Source organism: Epinephelus fuscoguttatus, linkage group LG1, assembly GCF_011397635.1.
Source record: "Epinephelus fuscoguttatus linkage group LG1, E.fuscoguttatus.final_Chr_v1".
NCBI lineage: Eukaryota > Metazoa > Chordata > Actinopteri > Perciformes > Serranidae > Epinephelus > Epinephelus fuscoguttatus.
Genome location: NC_064752.1, coordinates 5,085,006 through 5,100,511, shown reverse-complemented (window position 1 = coordinate 5,100,511; position 15,506 = coordinate 5,085,006). Strand labels below are relative to the sequence as shown.

Here is a 15,506-nt window from a genome sequence, read left to right as displayed (position 1 = left end):
ATAACTCAAAAAGTTCTGAATGGATTTAGGTGAAATTTTCAGGAAATTTTGGTGATGATCAGTTGAAGAGAAGTGGATAAAATAATAAAATGGCGGGAAATCCGAGCTGCTTGGCGGAGGTCTGCGCTCTCCGAGTGCTCTAGTTATTTACAGGATAGGATTTGCACTAGAAATCAAAATGCAAAAGCAGAAATAACCTCGCTATTCACTTCTTGAGCCTTTTAACAGATGTGGAAAATGCAGAAACTCAAAACAGTTTCAGACTTGGTGTGTAAGCATTACTGACAAAATATGTATAATAAAATATTTTTGTAACATAATTCCAAATGAAAATAATTGACTTGGTTTGCAAAGGTCATGAAACACTCTTTTCCCTATGTGCCTGGCCCTCTGAACTTTTATACCATCAAAAAGAACAGCTCTTCCGGGATGTTGCAATGTCACAGTCGCAAGAATGGATGTTGATTCAACCAGAGCCCATGAATTCTGCAATTCTGCATATGTGACCAATCATCGTAGTTTCACACAAGTCACCAAACTCCTTTCCTTGTTTCTGGATGTGAAGATGCAGACGTGCAACATGAAAGTCTCATATTTACCTACAAAAACAACTGCTGAAGGAAATGCAAGACAATTCTCTGATGTTCTACACGGATGTGGGGGTAAACTGTTTTGCACAATGTGCAACGTTGTGGTGGAACACAAATGGCATCAACTGACAAACATATATCTAAATCAAAACAGTGCATTTTTATTCTCACTGGAACAAGCTGAATTATACCAAAAACAAAAATGACAATTTGTGCAATTTTCACCTGCTCCCACAATTTCAGTGCAAAAAACATGTCTAAATTTATCACAACAACTCTTGCAATTTTTTAGAAAAAGCATTTCCCAACAGCAATCCCAAAAACAACATGCAAAATCCTGGAGGGAGTGATTTTTGTTTTTTAAATGGTGTTATATTTTAATTCAGTGTAGAAAAAGTACATTTAAAGGCTCAGGCTTTGGGGGGTTTTTTGTTTGTTTTTTTACTTTCCTCTCCTGTCTGTAGCTGTCAGTCTCAAACGCTTTGGTTGCTACTGAAAAGATGTTCTTAAGAGTCAGTTTTATTTATAAAGCACTTATCGCAAATCACGATTTGCCTCAGAGGGTTTTACAGCATAAGACATCTGTCCTTGGACCCTCACAGCGATTAAGGAGGAGGACTTTAATGGGTGGAGGAAACCCCTAAAATCAAATCCTAAATCTTAAAAACAATTCACAATTTTTTTAATATTTATTTTTTTAAATGCCCAGTAACTTCCTGAAATAGCTGGCCACTGTACTTTTTAGCAAACAGTTCTCAAACAGACAGAAATAGCCCATCTGTTGGGGACTATTTTCAGTTGAATCTACATTTGGTGATCCAGTGAGTATTTGTGGCAGCAGCTCAGTGTGTGATTACAGTGTGTTCATGTTAGTAAAGTAATATGCCCAGGGCAACCAAGTGGCTCACTGATGTTCTTTAATAGTTTGTGGACAACAATGGAGCTCTATGGCATAGAGTATTAAGAAACATCAGGCTCAGGAGATACCTCATGGTCCAGTTAATCAGAAGTATAAATGTCTTCAGCTGAAGATGTTAGGATTATTTCCAATGTTCAGGAACAGTGAGAATCACTTACTGGCTTTTCTTTTTCCAGCCTTTTCTGCACAGAACTGGGTTTCTATTAAAGGGGCTTCGTTAATCTCAAATTTAATCTCACTGGCTGAGTAATCATGGAAATTCTGCGCTGGGACTGAATTTAGTAACAACTGCTGCTGCTGCCAAGCCTTTGAGTTCTCGTACTCTGTTGGTTTTATTTAACTGAATCTGATATCAAAAAGGCAGCTGGTCATCAAGTTTGTTCTGGTTTCAAACCCGATCAGCAGCTGGACAGGATGAGCATACATGTAGTCACCCTGTGGTTCTGAGAGATACACACAACAAAAGGAATATCAGTGTCAGATCAGCGAGAGCAAACAGACTGAGGTGAAACTTGGCAGAAAGTTTGGAACAGAATGACGTCTGTTTACTGGACGGATCAGAGGTTTTTGTTTTCAGCCAACAGATCAGAGCGAACATGATGACGAGAGAGAGGAGAGACAGTTTGGAGAGAGTTCACGTCAAACTGCAATCTTTGAGGACCTCTAGTGGTCAGAAGAAATACAACAGTTCTCACATGGTAACCAGTTAAACATCACCTGAGGTCACTGAAACTTGTTCTTTGTCTGTTATTTATTCTATTTTTCTTTGTGTCTCTCATTTAGTAATTTCTGTTTCCTTCTGTGTCTTTATATAAGATGACGACATGTCCTACACGCTCAGTAAGAAACCCAGAAACACACTTTCCAACTTACATGAGCCCAAGTATGAGCAGTGTATTCACATTGATCGCTTGTCAATTTGTGTGTGTGTGTGTGTGTGTGTACAACAGGGTCAGGATCAGCAGTGTGTGTCTGTTTTTTTTTTGTGTGTGTGTGTTTGCAGAGCATCGTCCGCCACATGGCGCCGCGGCAACATGAGACAAATCGTCTCCATGGTGAAGGGTTGTAACGCTCTCCGCGGGCATGACTGGTCCAGAGGGCAGGTTTGGCGGGAAGTGTGTTTGTGTGCGTGTGTGTGTGTGTGTGTGTGTGAGAGAGAGAGAGAGAGAGAGAGAGAGGAAGCACAAAAGAAAGGCTGTGTTTTTGTATAGATAATGAATGAAAGAAAATCTGTTCTTTCGTGTGTGTTTGAGAAACTAACTTTGTGTGTGTGTGAGTGTGTGTGTGTGTGTGTGTGTGTGTGTGTGCATGTAATGTAATCAGAGAATGATCTCATCAAAGAGAAAATCAACGATTCTTTGTTCCTGTGTAATGTAATGCAAATGTCACAAGGTCAAAGGTCATTCATTTATTTAGATTCTTTTTTGTATCAAGGAAATCTGCGCACATGTACCTACATCTGCTTCTCGAGCAGAAGTATGAATACCACAAGCAAAATATATCAAAAGTAGAAGTACTTCTGCAGAATAATGTAACCATTTCATATGATTTTAATGATTCCGCGAGCCAGATAATGGTTTAAGAAGATGGCTTAAAAATTGAGGGAGGCTGATCTCATTATATATTTGTAAATCATTTAAAGTTGTGACAATATGTGAACGGTACCGTGTACGAGCAGACGGATGCTCTTTTTTTCCCCCTTCATCATCCCTCTGTTATCTCTGGGAGTCTCGGAGGCTGTGGCCTTCTACATCCTTTAACCTGCCGCTGTTTGGTTTTAGATAACAGGTGGGTCGAGCTCAAAGAGTTTGATCTTCATATTATCAGTTAACCTTTAATGTGACTCACCTGCACTCACTTTGTTCCTGCCGCTGCTGCTGCTGTTGCTGCTGCTGTGTAATCAGGAGTCACAGTGGCTCTCAGGCTCACTGTTTGTTTGTGTTTTATAGAGGAACCGCTGTAGTAAGTGTGTGTGTGTGTGTGTGTGTGTGTGTGTGTGTGTGTGTGTGTCTCAGACATTGCAAGAACAAAAATGCCATAAAATATCTACATAATATCATTTATGAACTGTTGAATGTTTAAATTTCCCTCCAGCATTCTGAGGTGCTGATGTTAGCTCTTGTTGCTGTATGGAGTTTTGTCAACTGGCAGACTGGAAAAACTACACACCTGCTGCTACAGTGAATAGTTAAAGAAACATATGAGTGCTCACATGATGTATACAGAACTTTACAAGAAAATAATTATGTTCTTTTTTTCTTTATGACATCAGTTTTACCAAGTAATTTGTAGCTCACATTTTAGTGACTTAACCTTAATAACAAACTTATTTTAACTTATTTTAAAGCCAAACCGTGATGTTTTTTTTTTTAAACCTAACTATGTAGTTTTGGTAGAACTGTGACCATTACCCAGGAGTTTAAAGCTAAGACCATCAATGGTCACACAAGCTATTCTGTCACCCATGGGTAGGAAATGCTCCTGCGGATCGTATTCAGAGGTATGAACGCACTACTGCTGTGGTTGTGTGGGTTGGATGACTTATTGTTTTAAGTTGTATAATGTCCTACAGCTGACTCACTACATCAGCATGATGATCATGACTTTTTTATGGACATAATATATTAAATTTTTTAACCAAAGCTTATACTATGACATTTTTAGAACAGACTATACTACAATATTTTGATGACATATAATAATAATAATAATAATAATGTCATCAAAATTACATTGTATAGTATACCATAATAATTGTTATAGTGTAGTATATCAGAAGAAAGGGTATAGTCATAGAATAGTATGTCATAAAAATGTGATAGTATGTGATGAATGAATGTCATTTTAAAGTCATTAAAAAAAATCATATAAGAATGTCATCGTATACTATGAAGTCAAAAATCATGAAAAAACATCATAGTATAATATGTCGTCAAAAATCATGAAAAAACGTCATAATATAGTATGTCGTCAAAAATCATGAAGAACGTCATAGTATAATATGTTGTCAAAAATCTTGAAAAAAAGTCATAGTATAATATGTCGTCAAAAATCATGAAAAAACGTCATAATATAGTATGTCGTCAAAAATCATGAAGAACGTCATAGTATATGTTGTCAAAAATCATGAAAAAAGGTCATAATATAGTATGTCGTCAAAAATCATGAAAAAACATCATAATATAGTATGTCGTCAAAAATCATGAAGAACGTCATAGTATAGTATCTCGTCAAAAATTATGAAAAAAGTCATAGTATAATATGTCGTCAAAAATCTTGAAAAAAAGTCATAGTATAATATGTCGTCAAAAATCATGAAAAAAGTCATAGTATAATATGTCGTCAAAAATCATGAAAAAACATCATAATATAGTATCTCGTCAAAAATTATGAAAAAAGTCTTAGTATAGTATGTCGTCAAAAATTATTAAAAAAGTCATAGTATAGTATGTCGTCAAAAATCTTGAAAAAAAGTCATAGTATAATATGTCGTCAAAAATCTTGAAAAAAAGTCATAGTATAGTATGTCGTCAAAAATCATGAAAAAAAGTCATTGTATAGTATGTTGTCAAAAATCATGAAAAAAGTCATAGTATGTCGTCAAAAATCTTGAAAAAAGTCATAGTATAATATGTCGTCAAAAATCTTGAAAAAAAGTCATAGTATAGTATGTCGTCAAAAATCATGAAAAAAGTCATAGTATAATATGTCGTCAAAAATCTTGAAAAAAGTCATAGTATAATATGTCGTCAAAAATCATGAAAAAAGTCATAGTATAATATGTCGTCAAAAATCTTGAAAAAAGTCATAGTATAGTATGCCGTCAAAAATCTTGAAAAAAGTCTTAGTATAGTATGTCGTCAACAATCATGGAAAAACATCATAGCATAGTATGTTTTGAAAAATGATGAAAAAATGTCATAGTGTGGTTTCCAAAAATATATGCATATGTATATGTGGGGCCTGGACCTTAATGTGCATATGTATGGTATTTTTAAATCCATGGGAGACAGTCATTGAAGAGTTCTATCAGTGAGCAATGACATGACATTTTTTACAATATTCTGTGCTATGACATTTTTATGACACACTGTACAATTTCACTTTATTGCATATGCTACCATGACAATTTTCTTTCCATATGTGTGATGACCCTTAGTATCCACTAGGGGTCCTTGCATCCATGCACTGCTGTTTCTGACTGTGTGTTTCAGGTGCTGAATGGAAGGTCGTCGGCTGGTTGACCTTCACTTCCGCCCGATGTACCTCACTCCTTAGGCAGTTGTTATCTCTTCCTTGCAGACGCAGCTGTGTTTTTGAAAGCTTTAAAACAAGAGTCCAAAAACCAGTGGGTGATGTCATGGTGGCTACATTCATTATTTCATACAGTCTGTGGTGACAGCATCTTTCCTGTTCAGTCACAAGGCTGATTGCAGCTGCAGACTGAAATGAACTGTGCCGAATCATGATGATAATGTCCTGTGTACGGTCTGTGAGGCAGATCTGATGAAACTCATCTGTGAGATCACAAACACACAATGTCCCTCTCTCTCTGTTCCTGACACTGATTCATCATTTTGAGGTAAGCGGACAAAAATAGCACAGTGACACTTTCTATGTGTGTGTGTGTTTTCCAATAAAAAACACTCAGCTGTGTCACGACAAATTAGGTATGAAACCTCCTGGTGACATCACAATGATGCAGAACCAGAGGGAAAATTCTAGATGATGACTATCATAAAAGACACACACACACACACACACACACTTTTTTTTTTTAATCCTAAGAGGAAGCATTAAGAATTTTATCTGGACAAGCACAGTAAAACCTCATTTCAGTCTTGACAATAAACACTTTGGTTTAATATTTGTTTTTATGTCTTAAAAAAATTATTCAACCCCTAATATACATAAAAATACACATTAAAATGTTTCACACACATATTTTATTCTGCACTTCAAAAGAAGCTACAAACAATCACGGCAGGTTACAGAAAAAATCCTATCAAGGAGATTAAATGTTAGAAACAAAGGAAATTACACAGAATAAAAACAAAATCTCTCACACTGCCTCAACAATAAAGAACAATATAAACTAGAAAACACAAGTTACTCCAACTGCAATATTTTTTTATATGCTGATAAGAAAATTACTCAATTATATTAAACAACATTTCACTGATGACACTCACAAACTGGTAAATAGCAGGTAAATAAAATAATTCCCAGTACTGTAGGCCCAGAGTGTTAAACATCTGTGCATCTCCACTCCTTATGACACAGTGGAAACCCTCCTCAAAAAAAGAGAACACATGCAAAATGACACAACACAAGCAAATGAAAAAAAACATGCAAAATAAGATAAATTGGTAGCTTTGTCCCATGTTTGTCTCACATATTTTTCCTGTCTCCTGGTTGCCTATTAATTTACAGTCAAATAAAATAAAATCACATTTCATAAATTTACACAGCACTTCCCTTTAAGGAATTGGTTGTTGTTTGTACGACCTAATAATTATCATAATAATCATCATAGTCATCAGAATCGTTACTGTTGTCATCGCTATTATCCTCCTCCTCCTCCTCCTCCTCCTCCTGCTCCTCCTCCCCCTCCTCCTCTTCCTCCTCCTCCTCCTCATCCTCCTCATCCGGTAAAATCTTAATTGGGAGTTCATCACTATTGCAAAAGTATGGAAACAGCTTCTCAGTGAAAGTGTGTGTGAAGGTGTGTATCACTGTGTCAGTATCAGCATCAAAGAATGACAGCTCTCCTTCATCCCAGTCCAGATTAACTCTGATCCTCTGAGGCCTCTTTTTCACTTGGAGAACAACTGGATAGGCTGACGGGGAGAAGGCTCTAAATTTACGATTAGAAAGTCCTACTCTCCACAGTCCGGACCGTATCCTCCCTTTCCTCTGGACAGACTCTTTTACTGCACCCAGAAACCAGCAAGTACTGTCTCCAACCTCAACATCCCAGCTGTGAGTCCCTGAGTTAAAGCCCTCAGAGCCCAGGACAATACGAAAGTTTTCAAACCTCTCTGGGTTGTCAGGAAGCTGCTGTTTCTCTCCACATCTCACACTGGTCAGATCTTTAGTCAGGATGAGCTCTGGATGAGCAGTGTTTGGATCCAGAATCACAGGAGTGGAGGAGACCATGTCCTTCACCTTGTTCCAGATGTTGAAGGTCAGGTTGCCCAGATGTTTGGCCTGGTCTATCAGAGCTCCTGAGGGCAGCTGTGGATCATCCAGCAGGGGGCGCTGCTGGACTCTTTCCACTGCAGCCTTGTAGTTCTGCAGGAATGAGGCGTCTTCAGCTCTCAGCTCCTCCTCTGTGGCTCTGACTGTGTCTGAAAGAGTTGCTATCTCTCTGCTCAGAGCCTCAATCTTCTCCTTCATCCTCTGACTCTTCTGCTCCTCTTCATCCCTCAGAGCAGAGATCCTGGTTTCCTCTTCCTCTTGTAGAAACTGGTGAAGCTTCTGAAACTGCTCCTTAATCTGCTCCTCGGTGTGTACGGCCTGGACCTTAATGTGCTCTGCTGTTTGATCAAAGTTACTTTTAACTTTTCCAAACAGCTTCAGTTTCTCCCGTAAGGTCTTCAGGGATTCCTGCAGCTCCTCTTTGCGCTCCTGTGCAACTTCATTTATGGGTTTGAATCTATGGTTCTTGTGAGTTTTTGAATCCCTGCAGATGAGACACACCGGCCTCTGATGGTTCACACAAAAGAGTTTGAGTTTCTCAGAGTGCAGACTGCAGAGAGTTTCAGACCCTGCTGAACCTCTCTGAGCTCTCCCCTGTATGAAGGACTCACACAGGTTCCTCAGTACCAGGTTACAAGGTGGTTGACCCTTTGATGATCTTCTCTTACAAATTGGACACTCTCGAATTTGTTTTCCTCTCCACCATTTCTGCAGACAGTCTCTACAGAAGCTGTGGCTGCATGACAGGACGACAGGATCTTTAAAAATGTCCTGACAGACAGGACAGGAGAGATCCTCCTCTGATATGGAAGCCATTGTGTCTGTAAAAAGTTGGGGAAAAAAGCAGCCAACAGCACAATTCAGTCAGTCATGCTTTTAGTCTGTTAACTAGAACATTAACTGTTGTGCTCTTTTTTTGGTAGTGGTAAACTCACATTCAGCGTCAGCAGCAAGTAGCAGTATTCCAGTTTTCCCTCCAGTGAAGGTTTTGAGTTTTCGACAAAGGTAAATCTCTCTCTGTCTGTCTCAAAATGACACCAGTGATGTTACACTCGACCCAGTTTGCTCGACACAGTGTGTTCTTTTGAAACAGAAGTGTTCTGAGACAGTTTCGATTCCTGCTTCGGCACACCCACAATCACATGACTACTGAGAGCAGGCCTCATTACAGGCAGTCCTGAGGCTTTTTCAGGTCTTCCACTTAGATGTAGTTCTGACACACAGCCAGCAGATGTCACTCTTCTGACTGTATAAAACACTTCGAAGCAGCAGCTGTGTCAAAGTGGCTCACTGCTTCATGAAGCTTCAAGTTCACCATCACTAAATGACACGTTGTACTTCCTTGTTAGTTTCCGATGAGTCATGCACAGGGCGAAACTTTATTGGAGCTATTTTTGTAAATGATTAGCTATTAACTGCGACAGTCCAAAGTTCATCATTCTCGCAACTTATTTCTGCAGGTGAGTTGACGGCCCAAGACCACAGAATCACAACCTACCTGTTTTGTAGCATGTCATCCCCTTTTTGTGTCTTTGTTTTGTGTGTTTGGTGATGTGTAAAAGCTCCTGTTGAGTTTGATTGTAATTGTGCTGAACTTTGGATGCTGCTGAAGTGAAGTCATTCAGTTGTACATGTTCTGTTTAAACAAGTTGACGTTTATTTTGTTCATTCTTCCAAAGAAAGAACCACTCCGTTTGAAAGAAACTACGCTGACTGATCAAATACTTAAAGACAAAAATGTATAAGAACCATTCATTACTGTCTTTAATTTGTGTTACAGTGGCACTGATGATTTTTGTGAGGCTGCAACTCATTTTCAGCCAATGAAACAATCTGTATCTAAAAGACTGCGAGTCCCAGGGCCAAAAAACAAGCATGCGCCTTTTCCCACACATAAACTGGTATTTAAAAATGACCAATGTGTGATGAGACTGTGTGCACCTCATGCATTCTTCAGACCAGGCATACACAAAGTTTTATTAATATGGCTCGAAGTGCTGCAGAGCGGTTTGTGCACGAGTATAAACCAAGTCCTTAATCTTAAAACCCCACACGAGGGCTTTTCAACTTTTCAGTGTTTTTGTTTTGTGCGAAGGTCCATTACAGTTAACAGTCTTTGAGCATATTGCAATTCAAGTGGAAGGAGATAAAACAAGACTTCTGCATCTCCTCTTTACTTTGTTTTCAGGCTTTAGAAAATCTAGCTTGTGACATATGGGGTGCCATTTGTAAAGTGGCTCATGCTGAAAATAACAACATTTTGCCACATTTAGCTTCAAACAATGTTTAAAAAAGTGTTGTGAATGAACATCACCTTTTACCACATTTACAGCAATATTTGTTAACTTAGAAATATATTAAATAGTTAAATCTAAATATTAAATGTGGCACCTAAATGTTAAATCTAAATGCTAAATATAAATATAAATATAAATGTTAAATCTAAATGCTAAATATAAATCTAAATGTTAAATGTTAAATCTAAATGTTTTGGGTGAAACTAAATATTTAGCTAATATGCAAATTCACACTGCCGGTCACCGGAAGTACCAAAGTAAAAGCTCGAGATGGTCAGACTGTGTTTATAGAATCAAATAACGAATTAAAACCAACTTATCGGGGGAAATGAACACTTGAACATACATTAGCGTGATAATAACTACCTAAAATAACAAGAAACATGTTTGGAGAAATTTTATTTGATGTGTACTTTGAGTTGTTAGTGTCCCTTCGGGGGTAATCACCGGTAATCACCTTGTTGTTTACAAATACTTCCGGGTAGAAAACCAGCAGAGTTTAGCTACATATATATGAATATCTCACATTTTTCACGTCACTATATCGCCGTTCAAACTAATCTGGTGTTTGTAAAGTCTATAAACACAATGATTGAACAAACATTACTATCACGTTCTGAAATTAATAACATGGTTATCGTAGATTAGCGGGGCTAACCGTTAGCTGTTAGCCCCGTTAGCGGTGTCTGTAATGACTCGAACTCTAAACGGTCCATGAACAAAAACATTTTTTTCCAGCGGATGTCTTAGTTACAACATGACTGAGCTAACTGGAGTAGTGTCATGTCGTATCCGACAACGGGAGGCTTTTAACAGATGACGTCCTGATAGCTTTGCTGCTGCTGCTGCTGCAGCCACTGATGCTTTCTAGACATTGTGATTTCCCAAAACTGAATAAATACCACACATCGCAACACAAAACTGCTTTGCTAGCTCAATCATGTTGTAACTAAGACATCCGCTGGAAAAAAATATTTTTTTTACGGACCGTTTAAGAGTTAATGAGTCATTACAGACACCGCTAACGGGGCTAAGAGCTAACGGTTGTTAGCTTAGCTTAGGTTGTTAGTCCCTCCGATTTATTTAGATTTAACATTTATATTTATATTTAATATTTAGATTTAACATTTAACATTTAGGTGCCACATTTAATATTTAGATTTAACTATTTAATATATTTCTAAGTTAACAAATATTGCTGTAAATGTGGTAAAAGGTGACGTTAAAAAATTCACATACTTTTCATACTTTTTTAAACATTGTTTGAAGCTAAATTTGGCAAAATGTTGATGTTATTTTCAGCGTGAGACACTTTACAAACGGCACCCCATACTGACAGGACACTTTGACCAATCACAGTTCCTTTCAGAGAGAGAACTGTTCCTATTGGCTGTCCTACAAACGCAGATGTGCATGAACTTCCCCTCCATAAAAGCCTGATTCAATGGCGGAGAATCCTGCAGACAGTTTCTATTCCAGGATTGGCAACAACTGCCTAAACTGTAAAGCAACCCAGAAAAGGTTGACGCACTGAACAAAAAGCATGTGAAAAGGAGTTTGACAATATTCGCATTAAAACACGTCAATATCAGCGAAAGGTTTCAGAGATGGAGAGAAAACGTTGCTTGTAGTTTAACCTTCTGCTAACCGGAGCTAAAGGCTCACAGCTGCAGCTTCAAGTTCACCTTTATGTAGCTGATGAGAGCCTTGAATCACAGCATGTCCTCCAACTCACTCCCCACCACTACGGACCACCTTGCCACGAGACGAGCTGGCAGCAGATCTGTAGACGGACTCCCTGTCAGCAGCCGCAGCCACCAGAATCCAGACAGAGCAAACCCCAGCTGCAGGGGACTGACAGCCCTGATTCCTCTCCAGAGCTGTAAACTTTCTGTTGCTGCTGTTACACAGGTGAAAACTAGCACTTCCACTGGTCACCAGTGCTGGGGGGGTTGCGCTTGCTGAATTCAAGCTGCTAAAGCTGCTGACCGAGGGTCCATCTCCTGAATTGCTGCCTGCTCTCCTCACAAGGAAGCAGTTTACAGTAGCTGAGAGTGAGGCGGAGGGGTTGTGAGGTGGCTAGCTCGCTACTTCTTGTTTCCTTTGTGGTCTGATGAACAGAGAGAGAGCAGGGCAAAGAGGCGCTGAAAGAACTGTACAAAAAAATAAGATGAAATAAATCAGTAAAAGTCACTGGGTTACTGAATGAGTGCATGTGCCTGGTATGGTTGGAGGGGCTCAGGACAGAGAGGGAAGAGCTGCAGGAGGACAGTCCATTTTCAAATTCTGTCAAATTGCAATTTTTTTTTAACACATGGCACCACTGGGGGAAAAAAAATCACACCCAAGTCCACTCGTGCTAAAAAGCTGTCCCACATGTTATGCTTTAAAAGCACATAAGATTTGGGATTTGGGAGCGGGTTGTTCATATTGATAGTTTTGGATTGTCTTAGAAGAGCATAGGATTAATGAGTATAAAATTTGAAAATGGGCATAGATCCCCTGTAGGTCGATGTTACAGTTTAAACTAAGTGTTTCATAAATACACATTTGGCAAAACCATTGATTTTACACGATTACTTTAATAACAATTACATTGCACTCACTGTCAAATTAACACCTTCCTTGATTCAAGAGGTTATGATTGTTTAAAAGCTGCTTACAGAAATATAAGTGATACAGTCGTATGAAAGGAGAAAACATGTAATGCAAGAATATAGTTTGTCACCAGGGGCTCCTTCCATGTGAACCAACAAGTCACTATTCATCTTAATATCTCTTCAGTGTCTTCCAACTTTACCCCTGTGCTGCAGTGATACAGCTTTTCACCTGTGGGTTCTTTTTATGTGGACTGTCAAGTTACTGCTGATTCTGAAATCTTTCCCACATATTTCACAGGTATACGGCTTCTCACCTGTGTGGATTCTCATGTGCTTTTTCAATGCGGACACCTCACTGAATCTTTTCCCGCAGGTCTTGCAAAGGTATGGCCTCTCACCTGTGTGGGTTCTCATGTGAACTTTCAAGTCACCATTACGTCTGAAAGCTCTCCCACATACTTTACAAGTAAATGGCCTTTCACCTGTGTGAGATTCTCATGTGCCTCTTCAGTACTGACAGCTCACAGAATCTGTTCCCACAGGTCTTGCAAAGGTACGGCTTCTCACCTGTGTGGATTCTCATGTGGATGTTCAAGCGACTATTGTGTCGGAATTCTTTTCCGCATATTTTGCAAGAATATGGCTTCTCACCTGTGTGTGTTGTCATGTGGACTATCAAGTGACTACTATAACGGAAATCTTTCCCACATGTTTTGCAAGAATATGGCTTATCACCTGTGTGGATTCTCAGGTGGATGTATAACTGGGACTTGTACTTGAAAGCTTTCCCGCAAGTGTCACATTTAAAAGACTTTTCACCTGTGTAAGTTTTACCGTGAATATTTGACATGGTAGAGTTACACACATTATTAGTGAGACTTTTGCTTTCATGTTGTCTTCGGTTTGATTGAAGCTCTGCGTTCCAAGTTGATCCCGAGTCTCCATGATGTCCTCCTTTCTGATATTGGCTCTCAGCTACATCAGAGTTGTGAGAGAGCAGCTGGTGCTCACTGGTTGGTATCACATAGCTTATAACTGGTATGTTGACTACAGACTCTTTCTCTGCTGCACTTTGAGTGTCATCATGAATGAAGTCCAGAGTCTGATCTTCACTCTGCTCACTTTCCTCATCAGCAGGAGTCAAAATAAAGCCATCAGTCTCCTGCTTCACTACAAGCTGCTCTCCCTCCTGACTGCTGCACACTTCCTCCTCTTCCTCTTTAATCTCTGGAGGCTCTGGCTCCTCTTGCTCCACACTGGACTTCCTCTCCTCAATACAGAGCTGCTGCTCAGGGACAACCTCCTCCTCCTTACACACATGTTGCTGTGGGAGCTCTGGAGGGACACACAACAAAAGGAATAGCATACTAATGTGACGGTAGAGCAGAAAAGCAGACATGCGAGCAAAATCTGAGGCCTAATATTATATATTTAAATATTTAGGGTTATGTATATAATCAAAAGTCTCTGCCCTGTGTTAATAAACTATCTAAGTTTCACCCACCTGTCCTGTGTGACTCTATTCCGGGTTTCCAAACGATATCCAACAGTCTGCGCTGACGATCGATCTCTTCCTCGTACTCGACGATGGTTCTTTTAAAAACTCCCAATATTTCTTCAGCAGCAGCAGTTAGTCGCTCGTTGACAAACTCTCTCAAAAACTCAACTGAAGACATTGTTGTCAAGTTATAAATGAAGTATTCATCTATGTGATAAATACACCATCGTCTCCCTGCTATTTCCGTACGCCCATTGAGCTAACGCAGCTAACGCTTGTACTGTTTACTTCCGCTATTTGTGTCACGCTGTTAAAGTTCCGGCAGTGGACGTCCGCTATTTTTTCTTTCTTTCCGCTCATCAACAGGTTGTTCGGGCAGCAGAATTATGCCTTATCCACATTTCTCTCCCCATAAAACACTACATACATAACCACAAATATTAAATCACTATGTCTGCAACGTTGGATTGACAGGAATATATATTTTTCTCCCGTTGTTAACAGAATAAATTAAAAGTCACAAATCCCAAACTAAATTAAAGAAATTCATCAGGGAATTGGGCATAATATTTATCCAAGCAACAAATTTCCATCCTTTTTTTCAACACTAAGTGAAAATTTTGTGAAAACAAAGATGAAAGAAACATTTATTTTACAATTGTCAGCACACATTTGGATTCTGGAAACACTGGGGAGTATTTTAACACACAAACTGGAAGCCATACAATGAAAACAAAAAGCAGAAAGTTCAGCAGACTGTCAACTTATTCATTTTACCAGGAAATTTCACAAACCATAAAGTCAAATTCTCCAGGCCTCACCCATCATTTAAACCCTTCGAGACTGAATTTAGAAAATACTTTGAGTCTGTCCAGATTACAAATAAGAAAGGTGCCCATATACTGTGGTTAGTATGCAACAGAATTTTTTAAAAAAAAAAAAAAAAAGTTAATTTATTATCTACTTTTTTGGTTATTTTAAATTGTTGTTTTATCTTTATTTATTCATTTATATATATATATATATATATATATATATATGTACGACATTTACCCTAAGTCCTGCTGACATGTTTACTGTATAATCCTAAAGAAAGTGGAATCATGCCTCTTTGTCATCAAAATTCAATGATGCCGATATGTTTTTTCTTTATCTTAATGTCACATGTTGTAAATGATAATTTACACAATTTAAAAAATCTGAGTATGAAACATCAAAGTACTCAAACACAATGGCTCCTGTCAGTGTCACTGAGGCTTTGATGTGTAAATAGCACTTTTGTGGCAGCTGGTCGAGGTGGAGCTGTTTCATTTTTTACCTGATGGACAGTTTAACAAGGCATCATGAGGGCGGCTGTGGCTCAGCGGTAGAGCAGGTTGTTCACTAATCAGATGATCAGAG

At 38.7% G+C, this 15,506-nt stretch overlaps 1 protein-coding gene and 1 pseudogene across 1 annotated transcript; both read right to left on the bottom strand.

The window, feature by feature from the left end:
* Positions 1 to 6,437: 6,437 nt before the first annotated feature.
* On the bottom strand, positions 6,438 to 8,877 carry LOC125896995 (nuclear factor 7, ovary-like). The gene is made up of 2 exons (XM_049590009.1): positions 8,646 to 8,877; positions 6,438 to 8,531 (listed from the first exon to the last, which is right to left on the bottom strand). Exon 2 carries the CDS (start codon positions 8,524 to 8,526, stop codon positions 7,018 to 7,020), a length of 1,509 nt encoding a protein of 502 aa, XP_049445966.1. The 5' UTR covers positions 8,527 to 8,531; positions 8,646 to 8,877; the 3' UTR covers positions 6,438 to 7,017.
* A 3,692-nt stretch (positions 8,878 to 12,569) lies between these two features.
* LOC125897041 (gastrula zinc finger protein XlCGF57.1-like) lies at positions 12,570 to 14,392 on the bottom strand (annotated as a pseudogene).
* Positions 14,393 to 15,506: the final 1,114 nt, after the last annotated feature.

What these genes read in the sequence shown, in the direction of transcription:
- LOC125896995 (XM_049590009.1), bottom strand. Translation starts at nt 8,526, where the DNA reads ATGGCTTCCATATCAGAGGAGGATCTCTCCTGTCCTGTCTGTCAGGAC.